Source organism: Corapipo altera, unplaced genomic scaffold, assembly GCF_003945725.1.
Source record: "Corapipo altera isolate COAL_440 unplaced genomic scaffold, ASM394572v1 201, whole genome shotgun sequence".
In the NCBI taxonomy this organism is placed as follows: Eukaryota; Metazoa; Chordata; class Aves; order Passeriformes; family Pipridae; genus Corapipo; species Corapipo altera.
This window is the reverse complement of record NW_020884940.1, coordinates 3,534,489-3,551,272: the sequence shown is the minus strand read 5'-3', so window position 1 is coordinate 3,551,272 and position 16,784 is coordinate 3,534,489. Positions and strand designations below refer to the sequence as shown.

At 45.3% G+C, this 16,784-nt stretch overlaps 1 protein-coding gene across 4 annotated transcripts in view; it reads left to right on the top strand.

The window, feature by feature from the left end:
* Window positions 1-126: 126 nt before the first annotated feature.
* LOC113955591 (lethal(3)malignant brain tumor-like protein 3) overlaps window positions 127-16,784 on the top strand; it is a 41,038-nt gene continuing 24,380 nt past the window's right edge. For 2 of the 4 annotated variants that reach the window (XM_027661262.1, XM_027661260.1), the window contains exons 1-9: window positions 127-194; window positions 9,702-9,810; window positions 10,112-10,220; window positions 11,660-11,717; window positions 12,753-12,841; window positions 13,986-14,090; window positions 14,415-14,550; window positions 15,036-15,127; window positions 16,065-16,216. In XM_027661262.1, coding sequence (XP_027517063.1) covers window positions 9,749-9,810; window positions 10,112-10,220; window positions 11,660-11,717; window positions 12,753-12,841; window positions 13,986-14,090; window positions 14,415-14,550; window positions 15,036-15,127; window positions 16,065-16,216 — 803 coding nt within the window. In that variant the 5' untranslated portion in view covers window positions 127-194; window positions 9,702-9,748. Of the gene's footprint in view, window positions 195-9,701; window positions 9,811-10,111; window positions 10,221-11,659; window positions 11,718-12,752; window positions 12,842-13,985; window positions 14,091-14,414; window positions 14,551-15,035; window positions 15,128-16,064; window positions 16,217-16,784 lie in introns of those variants that run through there. The other 2 variants (XM_027661261.1, XM_027661263.1) reach the window with 2 other exon arrangements.

Below are 16,784 nucleotides of genomic sequence, written 5' to 3'. Positions count from 1 at the left end.
CCCCCCCCCTTCCCCAATCCCTCTCCCCATCGCACCCAGCGCCGCCTCCCCGCGGTGCCGGGGCTGTTCCCGTTCCCGTTCCCAGCGCATGCGCTCCCCGCCCGGCGGGCCCGGGGGGCTCCAGCGCTGCCGGAGCTGCACCGCGAGGAGGCCCCGGAGCGGCGGCGGCGGCGGGGCCGGGCCGGGACCGGTCGGTGAGTGCGGGGGGCCCGCGGGGCCCGGGGGGCGCCGCCATCTTGGGGGGGGGGGCGAGGAGGGGGGACGCCGCGAGGGGAAATGGCGGCGCCGCCGCCTCAGGGCTCGCTCAGCCCGCGGCCCCGCGGGGCGAGCCTTCAAACCCCCCTCAAAAACCCCCCCAAACCGAGCGAAAAACGCGGGTTTGAGTTTAATAAAATAAATCGTAAAATGTCCACGCTTTCTGGGGTTTGGTTTTGCCCGGGTTTTTTTGGCGCAAAAAAGGGGGGTTGGGGGGAAAGGCGGTGGGGAAAATCGGAGTTATCGCGGCGCTGGGGAAACTTCCTCGGGAGTGTGACAGCTCCGAAGTACTAACAAATATATTAATCCAGGGCGGTGGAAAGAGTTCTTGTAGACTTTCCTCCACCCAAAACCCAGAAACATTTAAGTTGGAAGAGCTTTTACATGAAAAAAAAAAAAAAAGGCCGAAACAACATCAAACTTTCTGGCAGCGAATCCGAAGAGTAGAACTAATGGAACCGGGATTTTGCGAGCCGAGGGAAAAGTCGGTGGCAAATAAACAGAGGGATAAATATAATCCTCCAAAAGTATCGATCGTCCGCAAGTTGGGATCCGTGCGGGACAATCTGGGGGATGTTTGGGGTCAGGAGAAAGAGATTTGGGACAGTTTGATGGACTCCCGGTGCCACAAGGAGGCGGATTAGATTTTCAATGTGAAAACATTCGATTTATTCAATTACCGCCCTGACAAGTTTATAAAGGAACAAAACCGAACGCACATTGGCCTGTAATTGGGATTAAGGGATAAAGAGCTCTGATATTTTGTGCCAAGTTGTAAAAGACCTTTCTGGTTTGTGGGGGTTTTTTAATATATAATAAAACAGAAGTAAAAGAAGGGAAAAATGGGTATTTGGTGCTTCAAACTTTTCTTCCCACACAGCAATTAGGAACAGTCCGTCATGGTCTCGTCGGTGTTTTGCTTCCCACTTTATGATCTGTAATCTATTTAAATTCCATATTTTTGAGGATGGGAACAGTCTTTTCCTCAGCGAGTATTCCTGCTTGGCAATGTAAGATACGTAATAATGATTAATAGGAGTCCCCGCGGTACTTTGCTGGGTTGTAGTCTTATAAAGTAATTACAGATGCAATTAAAACAGAGGACATTTTTGGCCTCTGTGCACAGATTTTACCCTAAAATTGATTGCGCCTCACACTGCAAATAATCCCATTAAAGCTGAACGCGTGTGAAATGAATTGTAATTCCTGGTGGGTGCCGGGGTGGAAATGGAGCTGGATTGGAGCTGCTTGAGGACAACTGGGTGCAACTGTGGGCAGGTTGTACAGGGCCAGCTCTGTTCATTCCTGGCCAGAGTTAATTTATGTTGTCTTTGGGGGTTTTATTGCCATTATGAGGGTGAGTTGTTACAGCCAGATGTGCCCTGCAGACCATTCCTGACCCACTGACCCCTCAGGGGCTGTTTTCCTTGCCCCAGCCATGCTGTTTGTCTGCAGTTTTTACCACCAATTCTCTATTTACTCAAATTTTAAGGCTTTAGATTGATTATGAAAAATAGCATCTACAATTTATTTAAAGCGGCATCTGCAATTTTTGCTTTATAATGTGCTTAAAATTTTGTTGGTTTATCTGAAGGAGAAGGTCTCGCTCTCCCTTATCTCACTTATATTTTCATGCAAAGCTTTTAGTCTAAACACTTCTGCATTTAACAATATATTCCATTGGTGGTGGGAGATACAAATTTGAGGGTGAAGCCTCAGTATAAACACCTTGTCCTTTTCCATGTGAGTGCTGATATTTTTTTTGGGAGGTGAGATGTGCAGCGACACTGGGACATGGGATCAAATTGCTTTAGGGTGATGATGGACATCATAGACTCATGGAATATCCTGAGCTGCAAGGGACCCTCAAGGATCATCGGGTCCAACATGGGACATACCAAGAATCCCAGCATGAGTGTTGTCAGAGACGTGGTGATGGAGACGTGGATGAGGGTGTGGAGTGTCCATGTACCAGTCCATGCCTCACCTCTGCACAATAAAGCACTTTGGAGGCTTAAATCCCATTATTTTTATTATTATTATCAGAGTTGCATCATTTGAATATCAGGAAAAAACGTGGTTAGACTGGGTCAAAGCCAGACTGACTCAGAGCACTGGTTACTCTGGACTTTTACAGTCTTTCTCTGAAATAATAAGGTGGTGGTTCCTGAGTTGCAATGTTGGTTTTTCTTCCCCCCCCCAAACACTGTCCCCTTTCTCCCATAGTTTAAATAATTTTTAATCTATTTAAACCTTTTCTCAAGCCCTCCATGTGTGCTGCTTGGGTGGAGGAGCAGGAAGAAGGTGGCAAAGTGGGATGAAAACTTGGATTAGAAACTGGGGGGAAAATGAGCAACTATCTCCTTGTTAAGGACAGCTCTGACACGTGGAATCAATTAGCAGCCAAAGCAAATGAGTTCCCTCCAAACCCCCGTTCCTCCTAATTAGCAGCACTCACTGTGCTCCACAGGTGAGGTGTGAGGGCAGATGTGCTTTGCTGAATTTGGCAGATTGCTTTCCAGAGAATGCTTCAACTTATTGGTAAAATACTTCCCGAGGAATGGGTGTTTTATTACCAGGTTTAGCATCTTCTGGCTCATCTCCTGTTTGTTTTGTGGTTTGTTTTTTTTTAATTTCTGATTGAATCCAGCGAAGTGATGGGATAAATGCAGGGTAGAGCTAAGCAAACAGGTAGATGTTGTGTTCATGAATCACACAGGATTTGTTTTGACAATCCTATTTATGCTGTAGCTTTTAAAGCTTTTGAAAGGCTGAGAGAACTGGCATTGTTCTGCCTGGAGAAGTTTGAGGGTGACCTAATTGCAGCCTTCCAGAGCCTGGAGAGGGCCTGCAAGAAAGATGGAGAGAGATTTTTTAAGGGCCTGGACTGACAGGATAAAGGGGAATGGCTTCCCACTGACAGAGGGTAGCTTAGAGGGGATATTGGGAAGGAATTCTTCCTGTGAGGGTGGGGAGGCCCTTGCACAGGTTGCCCAGAGAAGCTGTGGCTGCCCCTGGAATCCCTGGAAGTGTCCAAGACCAGGTTGGACGGGGCTTGGAGCAACCTGGGCTGGTGGAAGGTGTCCCTGCCCATGGCAGGGGGTGGGACTGGATGAGTTTTAAGATCCCATCCAAACCAAACCATTCCAGGATTCCATGATTCTACTTTGGAAACCAAGAGAGAGCAGCTTATGGGCTGTGATGGGTTTGGACTTAATACTGGGCTGAGCTGCTGGTTTGGGGTAAACTCCCAGTGTTGCTGTCTGATCTTAGGAGCTGACTGAGGTCGCATTGCCACCGTGTCTGTCTCCCAGCACACCCTAATTCTTGTATTAACATGTGCTTAGGGCAGGCTTGGAAGGGCTGTCCTGTGACAAATCAACAGCACTGCAAACTCCTGAAAACCAAAGGAGTTTACCTTGCAGCCCAGCGGCAGAACTGACAGAACGTGTTTGCTTGTCCTCAGCAGCCCGTCCCACCCCAAAGGCATCCCTCTCCATTCTAAGACCATTTTCTCCCTCTAATCTTTCAGTATTTTGAGCAATATTTTCCTTGATTTGTCATTACAAAAATTAGTAGGAGGTGCAGTGGGTGGATCTCGGGATTCCTCAATTCTGAATTTTATCTCTTTTCCCCCTTCACTGACACGGGCAGTGAAAGCACTTAAATCTCATCACGCCATTAAATGCTTGCCAGTGGCTACTGACACTTGAAGCATCAGCACAATTCCATTGCAGGCTCTGAAAGTTCATTTCAGTCCCTGACTGATGAGGTTCCTGCAGGTGAGGCTGGTTTTTTTGGGTGATGGTATTAGTTCAGCCTTGCAAAATATCACTTGCCTGGGGTGAGCGGAAGGTTCTGATGGGTGAGTAAAGAATCATCAGTCACCGTCACAGCAAAGGTGGTTGTGTCTGAGCTGGGAAGTGTTGGAAGCAGCTCCTGAGACCAGATTTGTTCTGCTGCAAGAAGCCATGAGGGTTTTTTGTGTGTTGCTGTTTAAATTGCAGTTCTGTCCCTCACTCCTGTCACAGCAGTGCCTGGCAGATGTGACACGTCGGGTGGCAGCCGCTGCTGCCGGAGCTCACGGGACACTGGGGATGCACAGAGCTCCCAGTGCCAGCTCTGAGTGCTGTGAGGAAAAGACCAGCTTTGCCCAGTGCCCCTCTCTGTTTTGGGGAAGGAAGTTCATTTGTAAGTTGTTTTTTCCCAGAACAGCCCAGGCTCAGGTGGTTCTCTTAATTCCAGCTACTTCTCGCATGGAATTTTGCCTCCTGGTCCGTGGAAGCTCAGCCAGAAGGGCTGCAAACCTCGTGTTATTACTTGATTTACACTCTTTGGGTTTATTGCACCGTTGTGTTTCTCACATTTACCCTCACATAGAGAGACACTGAAATCCTCATGTCATCGGAAATCAACCTGGTTGTGCCTGAAATGGGATTTCTGTTGGAATGTTTGTCTTCCCGTTAGTTCCGATGGTGTTCAGAGAAATAGAGTGAACCCCCATCCACCCATTTATTTCACACTTTGTGTGAATTTGTGCCTTTTTTCTTTCTTTATTTTTGGTCTCCTAACCAAGGCAAGGTGGATGTTAAAAGCCAAAGCTGGTTTTCTGCAGGAATGATGAAGCGTTTTCCCAAGGCTGCACTGGCTCAGGGGCAGAAATGAGATCAAAAACCTGAGTATTCCTGACCTCTGCCTGTGAATTCCCTGTCTAAAGATAAAGCACAGAGGTCTGGGTGGGAGCATATTAATTAAGCCCCATTATCTCTGCCAACCTGGCAGTCATTTATCATTTCATAAATCAGAATCTGCAGCTCGGGACTGAATGACTCATCTCAGTTTTGTTGTGTCTTCGTTTGCCTTAATGTTTCTGAGCCTTAAAATGTTAAAGATGAAAAGAAATTGGGACAAATGAGGAACGTTTGGGCCTGACTATGGCTCCTCAAAATGTTTCAGGTTAGTCTCTGGTCTCTCTCTTAATTGCACCATTTGCTTCCTTTTATTGGATTATCTGATTTTATTGTAGATTTTACTGATAGGGAGCATATAAGAAAAGTAATTACTTTATTATATTTTCCTATGGGTCGTAGTGGATTTATAAAATAGAGCAATGAAAAAGACTCGTTATTGTATCAAGTCTTCTCTGGTTAAGTTCAAGATTCTATTCTGCATCGTGATTTTTGACAGTTCTCCAGCGTGAAGTAAATTCTCCAACAACTTTCTAGACTGGATTGGTACCTCACCTGGTAACAACATACAAGTGAGAAACAAGGACACAGGACATGAGTGGCCACCAAGCCTGTGGCAGCACAGAATATTTGCAATATATTCTACAGTTTGCAACTAGAAATTGTGCAGAGAAGACTTTGTTTTAAAAACAACTGGCTTGGCATTACCAAGGAAGTGGTGAAATGTTAGTAATGTTTCTGAAAGCCTGGTGATATTCCCTCTCTCCTTCTAATTTCTTGCTCAATTGATTTCTACAGGCAGGAAGTGTTTTAAGTGATTGTTTTCTGCTAATAGAAGTTATGGGCCTGATCTTCCTGCTTCTCAGAAATGTCCACCCAAAATACTCAGAAAACAAAGCCCAGTAAATTCAATCCAGCATGAGAAAGACATTTCCTCTGGAAGATGAATTTTCTCAGATTGTGGGGTTGAGTCTTTATGTTCTGTTCCCACCAGTGGTTGGTTTTGCAGTTTTTGGCAGCTGTACCTTATGTGTTCATGGTACCACGACAGCTCTGGTGTGAATCACAAGCAAGGTCTGATGGCCACAGACATGGGGTTCAGTGTTAGGGGGTGAATGTGTGTGGAGTGGTTCCCAAATGACCTTGAGCTGTTCCCTTCCACTGTGCTCCCGATGGCTGGAAACGAAGACACGGAATTGCCCTCAAAGCTGCAATTCTCAGTCTTGGGGAGGAAAAGATCAATTTGAAGTGAAATAAATTGGACTTGAAGGGGCTCGAGAGCTCTGAAAAATCAGATTGTTGGTACCACATCAGGCATTCAGAACCAGACCCCCCACCTTCTGCAGGTGTTGATAATCCTCCTCTTCCCCTTCTCCTTCTCCTCCTCCATGGAATTGGATCCACTGACTCCTTTGGATTATTATTTTGCTAACTTTTGCCCTGTATTTAACCCAAATCATTACCCTCCTGCTCCTTAAACATCTGAAGTGTTTTGCCTCTTAACCAGCAGAAACAGCTTCACTTTTATTGATTCCTCATAATAGCAGAGAATCAGCAAAGCACCACATTATTTATTAGACTGAAAGGCACCAAGAAACATTGTGTTGTTTTATATTAAATGGCCAGGTATAAGAGCCCTGATTACCTCTGTTGATGGGTCTGGTAGGAATGTCCAGCTGGAACACAGTAACTGGCTGCCCAGGGAGCCACTTTAAGATGCCAAATACTTATTTTTTGGTTTTGCTGTTTAATCCTTTTTACCCCCCTCTCTTCCTGCTCTATTCCATTTCTTGTGTGCACGATGAAATATCCTTAATTCGTTTCAAAAATATCTCAGGAAGGACAGATTATTCCTGTGGGATTGTGTGGATTTTATATTATCAAATCTGCTCTGTTGTGTAGAGGAAGATGCAGTGCTGACAGTAACAGTTGTGCAATTCCAGAATTTAGGAATGAGGGATATTGCCTTGAAGAACCTCAGGATGAAACTGTAGGTTGCCTCCATCATTGGCCAGGCCTCAGATCAGAGACTGTTAATAAAGATTCTGTTTGGTTTTTTGATGTTAATTTATGTGTTTTTGGGGCTGGACTTGCCCAGCTCACCTGGCTGGGGTTACATCATCAGGTTATTGCAGGAGGAAGCACCAGCCTCTGTCTCTGCTGGATTGGGCAGAATCAGAACTGTTGATTCACGTGCAAGAGTGTCACTATCCCAAAAATTACCCTGCTCCTGCACGGTGACATTGGCTCCTGGACAAGCTCTGCTCCAGAACAGCACGTGGAGCTCTGGATCTGCTCCTTCCACTGACCCTCTGCCCATGGTACTGAGCTGTCCCAGTCATCCCAGTCATCCCATCCCTGGGATGTGCACTGGGATGCTGCTGCTCTCCTGGGGATTGAGGGAGGTGAATCCTCCAGGAAACTGAGTCCCCTTAGAATTCTTGTTCCTTCAAAACAGATTGTTTCTGTCTGTGCTGAGATGAAAAACGGTGTTCTGTCTCTTCAGGGCTGCAGAGGAGGAAGTGAGTGAGCCTTCTAGAAGCAAGTCCAGCGCCTTTGAAGCTTTAAGAAATACAGGTTTTAGATAAAGAAGAGGAAAGAGGAGGAAGAACGTTTGGGATAAGGCTTTGATAGGGTGCTGGAGGCAGGATCCCAAACCCAGGAAGCAGGCAGGAGTAGGAGGAGGATGGTGCTTCTCAACTCATCGAGGAGCTCTTCCTCAGAGGTGAAGCAGATGCTTTTAAACTGAGTTCAGCAGGTTTGAGCAAAGCACGGACGGCTGAGGGAAGATCTCAGACTAATGAAGTGCTTGGAATAAAAGCTTTGGAGCAGAGCTTGCAAATGCAGCCACCTTTGACTTGCCTCTTTCATTCCAGAGTTCAGTAGCTCCATATTGCAGATAGTGAAGAAGATCAAGGAATGAGTAATCCTTGCAGCTATTTGCTCATCAGAAAGGTGTTTTTTTTTTAATTTAAAATTTATTTTTTTTTTTTCTGGTGCTCGGTCGCATTTGCAGGTCAGGACTAATAAAAGTTGCATATTGACACTATTTAACACACTTTAATGATTTTATCTGCGCCAGTGAAGTGTTCCTGCATAGCCTAGGGAGTTTTTTAAGCTCAAAGGAAGACTCTCTGAAGTCTGCCACGTATCATTCCTTTTCCATTGCTGCCCTGTGTGTGTCTGGAGAGGTTTTCTGGTTCTGTATCTGGATTTCCTGTGTGTGTGTGTGTGTGTGTGTGCAGGGGATGGGTACCAAACAAAGAAGAGCAGGTTATTCCTCAGTGTCACTGTTCTTCAGCAATATTCCCTCTGCCTGTCCCACATTCCTCTGCTCCTCTGGGAGGTTCATTTCCCACCAGAACAAGTGTCATCGAAGATGGGTTGAGAGCCACTTGGCCCCTGGCAGCTCCAGATGTTTGCAGTGTTGATGCAGCACAGCTGTCACCGTGCTCTGAGGGCTTTCAAGCCCATCCAGCTCCAGCTGGGGGTCACACAGGACAAATTCCTGTGGAATGTGCCCTTTCTGTCGGCAGCTGGGGGGGTCCTGCTTGTGCTGGGATTTTAGGGAAGTTGCTGCACATCATAACTGCCATTAATAGAATTGTGTTTGTTGGACAGATTTGAATATCAGAGCTCTTGGCTCTTGCAAGTCTTCCCTGGTTTGTCTTTTCCCTGCCTGGAATCGTTGGTCCCTGAGGGCATGGAGAGACTTTAGGCTGTGATACAGGAATGTGTGGACTGTTCATGGGCAGTGAGTGCCCAGTTGCAGCAAGGACAGTCCAACATCCATATTGGACCATGGAGAGCAATGAAATATCAATGAAAAACATCACTTGGCTCATCAGGATTAGTCCAAGTGCTGCTGAGGAGACTGAGAAAGGCTTTAAATAAAAGCCAGGTGACTCATGTCTCATATCTGGGTTGTGAGTGGTGCTTTGTGGTTTTTTTCTTTTTTTTTTCTTCTTTTCAGGTGTTTAATGGTGCATTAAAAACTGGATTGATCAAACCAGTGCACACGAGTGGTGCCACTGATGCAGAGCAGGGAAAATGTACACACAGAAGCCCCCGTGCATGATTTGAATGTCAGATTACTGGAGCAAATTATCCATCAGGACAGTGCAGATGCCTGGGGTTTTGTTAAAATATCAAATACAAATTAATTTGCATTAGGAAGAACTCAGGAGAAAGTAAATATATGTCATATATTGGAGTTATTCCTTACATTTTCATGTTTTCATTCAGATGAAAGATCCGTATATATCTCTTGCTAGGTATAGAAATGATTGTTTCTTTTCTCCCATCAATAATGTGCTGTTTATAGGGGCTGCCTATGAAGGATTTTCATATGTACAAAATATATATAAAGGCAGAAGCTTTTAAATTTAGCCAGCTGTATTAAAAGCATCGAAACAAGATGGACTTGTTTGACATTTGTCTTTCCAGTTAAAGGGTTACTAAGAATAAAGAAACATAATGAGATTTGTAACTGTGTCCTGGTTATAGCTTTAAGATTATATCTTCCTTTGTCACTTCTACAGGGGGCAGGGTTTCTTCAGAATTAAAATATTACAGATAAAAGGGATTTTTCTCTGCTGAGGTGGTGGGTCAGCACACAGATAATAATTACACCCCTCTCCATGGGATTCTGAGAGTCACTCAGTGAAAGTCTGTAAAGGACTTTGACAGAACTCATTACGTAATTAAATGTGTTTTAACATTTTAATTTAATAGTTGTCTTGTTTTTTGCTTCCACAGTGCCCAGACCAGGCGTGTCCTGCTCAGAATCCCAAACCTGTGAGCAGATGGATTGCTTTGAGAATGGGAAGTTTTGTACTCAGACAGGCTCCCAGCAGCACAGGGACAGGTAAAGAAACCCCGGATTTTTCCTGGGTTTTGTTTAAAAATGTTTAAAGGGAACATTGTGACAGAGAAGAATGTTGCTGTGAGTAGAATGAACTCCTGAGAGCCAGTGTTACTGTTCTATATCCTGCAGACACCATTCACTATTTCAGGCTCTCAGTCCAGACCTCCTTGTTCTTCCCCAGACACTGCAGGAGTGTTGCACTTTTAATTCGGTTTTGTTTTCAATTTTGGATGTTTAATGCTGTCAGAGACATTCCAGGTGATTGCAGAAACAGGGGAAATAATAGAAATGTTCCTACCAGCAGTGGCTGTCAGGTGACTGAGGCTGGCAGACCTGTCAGACGGCTCCGGAGGAAGAGAAGACTCCCTCTGGATTCGGAGGATGAGGAGGAAAATGCATATGAGGATGAGGTAAACGAGGCTGCATGTCCTTGCTTTAAAGAGAGCTGTGAAAAGCAGGGGCAGTTGTTTGTCTCAGAGTTCCTTGAGCAGAGCAAACTGAGCTGAGGGAGGGTGTTCTGTACCCAGGGAATGGTCTGGGGCTGATCCTGATTTACACCAGTGGTGGGAATACCTGCTCTGAGGAATTACAGGGGCCAGTGAATAGTTCATGTGAAGTGAAAGTCAGGCTTTCAGACTGTAACTTTCAAGGGGTAGTTACAGCCCTGTACACCAGCTCTATTTCACAGTAATAAAACCACATGCCTCCAAAATACCTTCTCTCAGTCAAGTACTGTTTTGTGATATTGAAGATTAGTGCCAAACCACAGGGTTTGGTTGGGTTTTATCAGGTACCTGCATGTACACTGTGAGAATGCTCAACCAGAAACCTGTGTTAGTGGTGGATAAATAGAAGTTCCTCAGTCCTGAGCTGATCTTTCCTTAACTTTCCTGAGGTTAAGGACCCTTTGTGCAACCCTGTGCTCTGCCCCTGCCCGTGCAGTGTGTCTCTGAACCATTTCATTTATATTCACATATTACACATGGTTCTGTACAGCTGAGCCACTTGTGGAGGTGTTGGTGGGCACTCGAGCTGCAGCCTCTGATGTCAGGAGCAGTTTAACTCATCTCCTTGCTCAGCTTTTCCCCGTGATGTGGGTGAGATGTGTTAGGGGATGGATGTTTTCAGAAGTCCTTGAAATCTCTCTCTTCCCCCTTCTCCTCCTCCTCTTTAGGAACTGCCCCCCTGTCCCTTCTGGGACGTGTCTGGTGGCACCTTTGCTTTGCACATTTGGTTTTCTTTTTTGGTTTGTTTTGAGAAATGACAACCTGGGAGGAATCAAACCTGAGTGTGAAAAGCACGCAGAAGAAATGTGAATGAGAATTGGGAATTGGGCTTGGAGTGTGGCACAGGGAAACCAAGTGGTCTGGGGGTGGGTTCATCCATGACAGGAGTTCCTTGAAGCTTCTGCTTCCTTCAGGCCTTCAGCAATGACTTTTTTTTCCCCTTCTATCCATTCCCTGGCACGGAGGGACATGAGAAAGGGAAAGGAAAATGGAGTTACAGTGAGGCTGCTGACGTGAGGAGCAAATCCTGCACTGCAGAAAGCAAATCCTCTGTATTGTAATGGAGATTTTGGGCCTGTGCTGCTCTTCTGCAGCCACATTTAAATGAACTCCAGGAGCATGTATTAAATAAGTTGTAAAGCACTTTGGGATACTGCAGGATCAGAGTTATCTGTGTAGCATTCCCTACTGCTGTTCTTGCAGGGTTATTGAAGAGACATAATACTGGCTAATAGTCCTGTTAGTAGTTACCTGTTCCATCCTTATTGTACCTGCATTGTGAGATGATCAGAGGGAAGGAAAACCAACCTTGCTAAACTTCTTTTTAACATATCTGTGTCTAGGAGAAGAATAAATCAAATAATATGAAAAGCCGCAGAAACACTAAACCAATAAAACAAGGTGAGCTAAGCTCAGAGTCTCTTTTCTTTAATGTTTATAGATTTTTTTTTAGTAGCTATTATAAAGTGAATAATAATAATAATAAACAGAAGAAGAAAGGACAGTAGAGCTCATTTCACATTCAGAGTGGCTTATTAGGTACATAACCCTCTTACCACAGGCAGCTTCTGGGATGTATTAGTGGGAATATCCTGGATTTCCCTGCATGGTGGGCACAGTGTGAGGATCTGGAAGGAGTCAGCCTGATCCAAAGCTCACTGAAGACAATAAGAATCTTCCTTCCATTGACTTTGGAGAGCTTCACAGCCAGAGCCTATAATGCTAAAGAGAAAATAAGTTGTAAACAATGAGATTGATTCTAGACTGTGACTTAAATGTGTTACACACCTTAAATGAGTTAGTGTGTTACTGGGGGGAGATGTTTAATATACATTTAAAACGTAATTTTCTGTGTGTATGACTGTGGTTCTAGAATGAATCCAAGTTATTGTCATTATCTGGGAGCTGCCTCTCTAATAGATGAATTGTGTTATTAGAAGGCTATAAATATATGTGTGTGTGTATATATATATATATATAAAATCTTGTGAACTGAATGAAAATTCACTTGGTTTTTCATTTATTGTATTTTAGGTTTATTGCAGCTGCAGTTATATGCCTCTCTGTGCTGTCTGTTAGTTTATATTTAACCCTTTATTCCTCTGTGAAATACCAGGAGAAGGAATTAATTTCCACATTTTTAAATTATTCTGCCTTGTCCAGGCTTTCCACTGGCACCTTTCCATGGGCATCTTGCCAGGGAATATGGGTGCCACAATCCATTTGACCTGTGACAAATTTTCGTTCAGTGAGGAATGAGCACTGCTGGAATTCCTCCTTTTCCTCAAAAGTTGGGTAACACTGCCTCCTTTGGGGTGGTGCCACAGCAAACCAGCTGGAGTGTACGTGGGAGGAGAAGGAGAAGAGAGAGGAGGAGAAAAGCAGGAAGCATCAGGGAGAAACATTGATTTTTCCTCTTTGTTTTTGATTAATTAGTGCTCCCTGGAAAGAAGAAGGTATGGAACTGGGTTTCCTACTTGGAAGAGGAACAGATGCCAGCTGCTCCCCTCAAACTGTTCAGAGAGGTTGGCAGCTTTTTCCACTCCCTTGCTCTGTTTTTCTCAGGCGGTGTTGCAGGATTCCTGGCTCAGTGGAGGTGGGGTTGGAGACCACCCCCAAGCCAGCAGTAACATTTCTGACTTGTTTTGGTGCAAACAGGCAGAGAAACCCTCACACGTTCCTGTGGAATGAGGCATCTGCCCTGGGAGTCTCATCCCAAACCAGGGTATTAAAGATGCTGGTTGGATCTCACTCCCAAATAAACAGCAACTGTTTGGATCGGCTTTGCTCTGGATAAAGGGGCTGTTAGGGAACATCCAAGGGCTGCTGGAGAGGGACAGTCACATATCTGTGGCTGTACAACAGCCCTTCCAGCCTTCCCTGTGGGAAAGTCGAGTCAGTCAGCTCTGGGAATGTTGTGGATTCGCTCAGTGAGTGTCTGGCAGGAGGGAGGGAGGGAGCTGTGTCCCTTCAGTGAAGGTGGCAGAGGTGAGTGCAGCCCTGGGGAAGCTGCTCCTGCACATTAAACATTCAGCTCCCTGGGAGCTCCTCAAAGCCGAGGGCTGTTGGTCCTTCCACAGTGAGCTGAGCAGGAAGGTCAGGTCCTGCAGAGAGTCAAAAAGCCATTTACAATCCCAGGCCAGGTTTATTTTAAGCCCTTACTACACTTCACTTGTTTCGTTTGGATTAAGACTGCAAATAAAATGAAAAAACACAAATGTTTTCTGGAGTAACTGGGCTCCAGATCAAACCTGCCTTGTCCCTTTCAGCATTTGAAGATGCCAGGTTACCTCTGGGGAGAGTCTGGACTGACAGACAAAGTAATTTGAGCTTTCCCAGCTCTGTTTCTGCTTTGGGCTGGGAAAGGTATTCTTTTGTGTTTGAGAAGAGCTCATTTCTGCATCTGCTCAAAGATTTGTTCACAGCTAATTGCAACAGGCTCGTGGTTCAGTGTTTTTGAGAGATTCATTAGAATAACAAATCTGAAATCCTGTGATCGTGCCATTATTGATCCCTGAACCTGCACCTGTCTCTTCGAGCAGCAATCACTTGGGGCTAGAATTTTCTTCTCTGGGTTGAACATTTGAAGCTTTGAGTACATCTGATGACTGCTCTGCAATAGATTTTGTCTCTAGGAATTGAAAGCAAATGTTTCTTCCCCCCTCACAGTATCAATCATTCCCACAAGGCCGGAATGGATTTAAAGTTGGAATGAAATTGGAAGGGCTGGATCCTGAACACCCCTCTCGATTCTGTGTTCTCACAGTGGCTGAGGTAGTTGCTTTTCCTGTCTTTGGTTCCAAAAGTCCCATGTACATTTAGGTTTTTTTTTTTCCAGTAAAAAGTAGAAACATAAAAGTAATAGTACATTAATTAATTAATGGTTAGGAGTTCCAGGTGACAGTGAAGGAATGCTGTGATGTGGTTGAGGGTCTCTCTGAAATCTTTCCTGTCAGATTTTTGCAATTGTAGCTCAGAATAGCAAACCTTTTAATTGCCTGTAATGAATAAATATGGAAAAGAACAATGCAGTTGATTAGTGATTTTCTTTAAGTTCTTTATGACCCTTTCTGACAATCAGAGCTCCTCTTATTGCAGATCCAAGGCTACAGGATGCGACTGCACTTTGATGGGTATCCAGAGTGTTATGACTTCTGGGCTAATGCTGATTCCTCAGACATCCATCCTGTGGGCTGGTGTGAAAAAACAAGCCATAAGCTGCTCCCTCCTAAAGGTATGGAAAAAAAAAAATAGAGTGGTGTACAAGAAACCATAAATTCTCCTAAGAACTGGCTCTCCTGGCTCTGCATGTTTCATTTTTAGTGTGATTTCAGCACGGAACTCGATCTGAGGGGCTAAAGGGAAGAGGTGTAACTAACACAGTGACTCACAAAAGAACAAAACAGTTTCTTTTTGATGTTCCCAGAGACTGACGTTGTTAGTCAAATTAGAAACTCTGTATTGGATGTCTCCTTGGGGTTCAGGACTTGCTTCTTCCCCGCATTCGATTTCCCAGAAACATCTGAAGGTTGAGATTAATGATTGGCCATTAGAGTGAAAAAGAGAGAGATGCTTTAGCTGGAATGCACATCCCCTGAAGACTTTAGCAGGGCAGTTATCATGCAAAGTTCATATTCTTCCCAGGTAATTTCCATTTCTGAAAAGCCTGTCGGAATGTTCCGGGGCCAGGTAGAACAATTTTTTTATCTCTCTTCCCAGGTTTCAAGGAGGGAGAATTTAATTGGACTTCCTATCTGAAGAATTGCAAAGCTCAAGCAGCTCCAAAAAGCCTTTTTAAGACCCTCAGCACTGTAAGTGGTAACGTGGAATAGAAGGTGTTTCAATAGGTCTGGTGCTAAGTGAATTTTGACCAGATTATTTACGTGGTTTTAATATGCTCGTGTCAGAGGTGCAACTGTGGTACAATCAGATGCAAACTGCTTCCTGCTGTGATTTATTTTTAAGATGGAAAACTAGTACAATTTTTCTTCCTTCCCCTAGTCACTGACTTCCCAGAGAAAGAATTTGTATTTCCCTTCCTCCTTAATGCCAGAGGAAAAGATTTACTGGACCATTTATTAAATATATTACAGCCGTCTGTTTCGCTGTGTCCCTGCAGTCGGGATATTTGTGTCCCTTTCCCCTAATTTAATCATTTCCAAAATAATTTCTGGTTTCCAGCAGCATGCTCATGTGTGCCATGGGATTCATTATGGGGCTGTGGATCTGGAGCATTTTTCATCCTTCACCCCCTGGTGCTTTCTTTGTGGTTGTTACCCTCAGTCCCTGCCTCACCCTCCCTGCCATCTGTGTCACTCCAGTGACACAAAGGCTGATGGATTGGACACTGCAGATGGACAGGCACTGATTCCAGTAGGATCAGGGCCCAGCTCTGCTCTGCTTCCCACTGAGTCTCTTCTTCTCCCTGAGGACTCTCTTAACTTTTCCCCCAGTGAGACAGGACCTGCCACAACCACACCCATCACTGCAAAGGCATTTCTGTCTCAGCCTGGGAGTCTGTGGTGGTGGGTTTACCTGGAAATGCTGTTTCTCGAGCCACATCAGCTCTTTTTTGGCAACAGAAACAGTCATTGCCAGAACTCAGGGAAATCCTGCCTGCAAACCTCTTGCTGGTAACTGCAGTGTGTTTTGACCTGTGGGTTTTGGGGTTACAAATGAGTTTATAAGGAAAATTAGGCTTGGCCAACAGTGTGGCTGATTTCCCTTCCCTGTTGTCCTGTTCCTCAGCCTGTCACACCCTCTGGGTTTCGTCTGGGAATGAAACTGGAGGCAGTGGACAAGAAGAATCCCTCCCTGATCTGCGTGGCCACCATCACAGACGTGGTGGACAACCGGCTGCTGATCCACTTCGATAACTGGGACGAGAGCTACGACTACTGGTAAAGAGATCCCGTTTCTCACACACACCTGCAGGGAGACTGGGCTTTGTTTTGCTCTTCCACTGAGGGTAATCGTTGGTATTTCCAGTGTAACCACTAAAGTTGGGATCTTAAATGGGTTTTGAGGCATGTGAATAATTGCTTTGGGTTTTCCCAAAGAGGCAGTTGCTCAGGAGTTTTCCTCCTGGTTGAGTACTGGGCAGCTCAGGGTAGAACCAGTGTGGGGGGGCCTGAGTTGTCTGGGAAGTGTTGGAGGTGAGAAGCATCCTTGTACCTGAAGGGGCTCCAGGAGAGCTGGAGAGGGGCTTTGGACAGGGGATGGAGTGACAGGACACAGGGAATGGCTCCCACTGCCAGAGAGCAGGGTTAGATGGGATACTGGGGAGAAATTGTTCCCTGTGAGGGTGGGGAGGCCCTGGCACAGGTTGCCCAGAGAAGCTGTGGCTGCCCCATCCCTGGAAGTGTCCAAGGCCAGGTTGGACGGGGCTTGGAGCAACCTGAGCTAGTGGAACGTGTCCCAGCCCATGGCAGGGATTTGGAACTAGATGATCCTTAAGGTCCCTTTCAT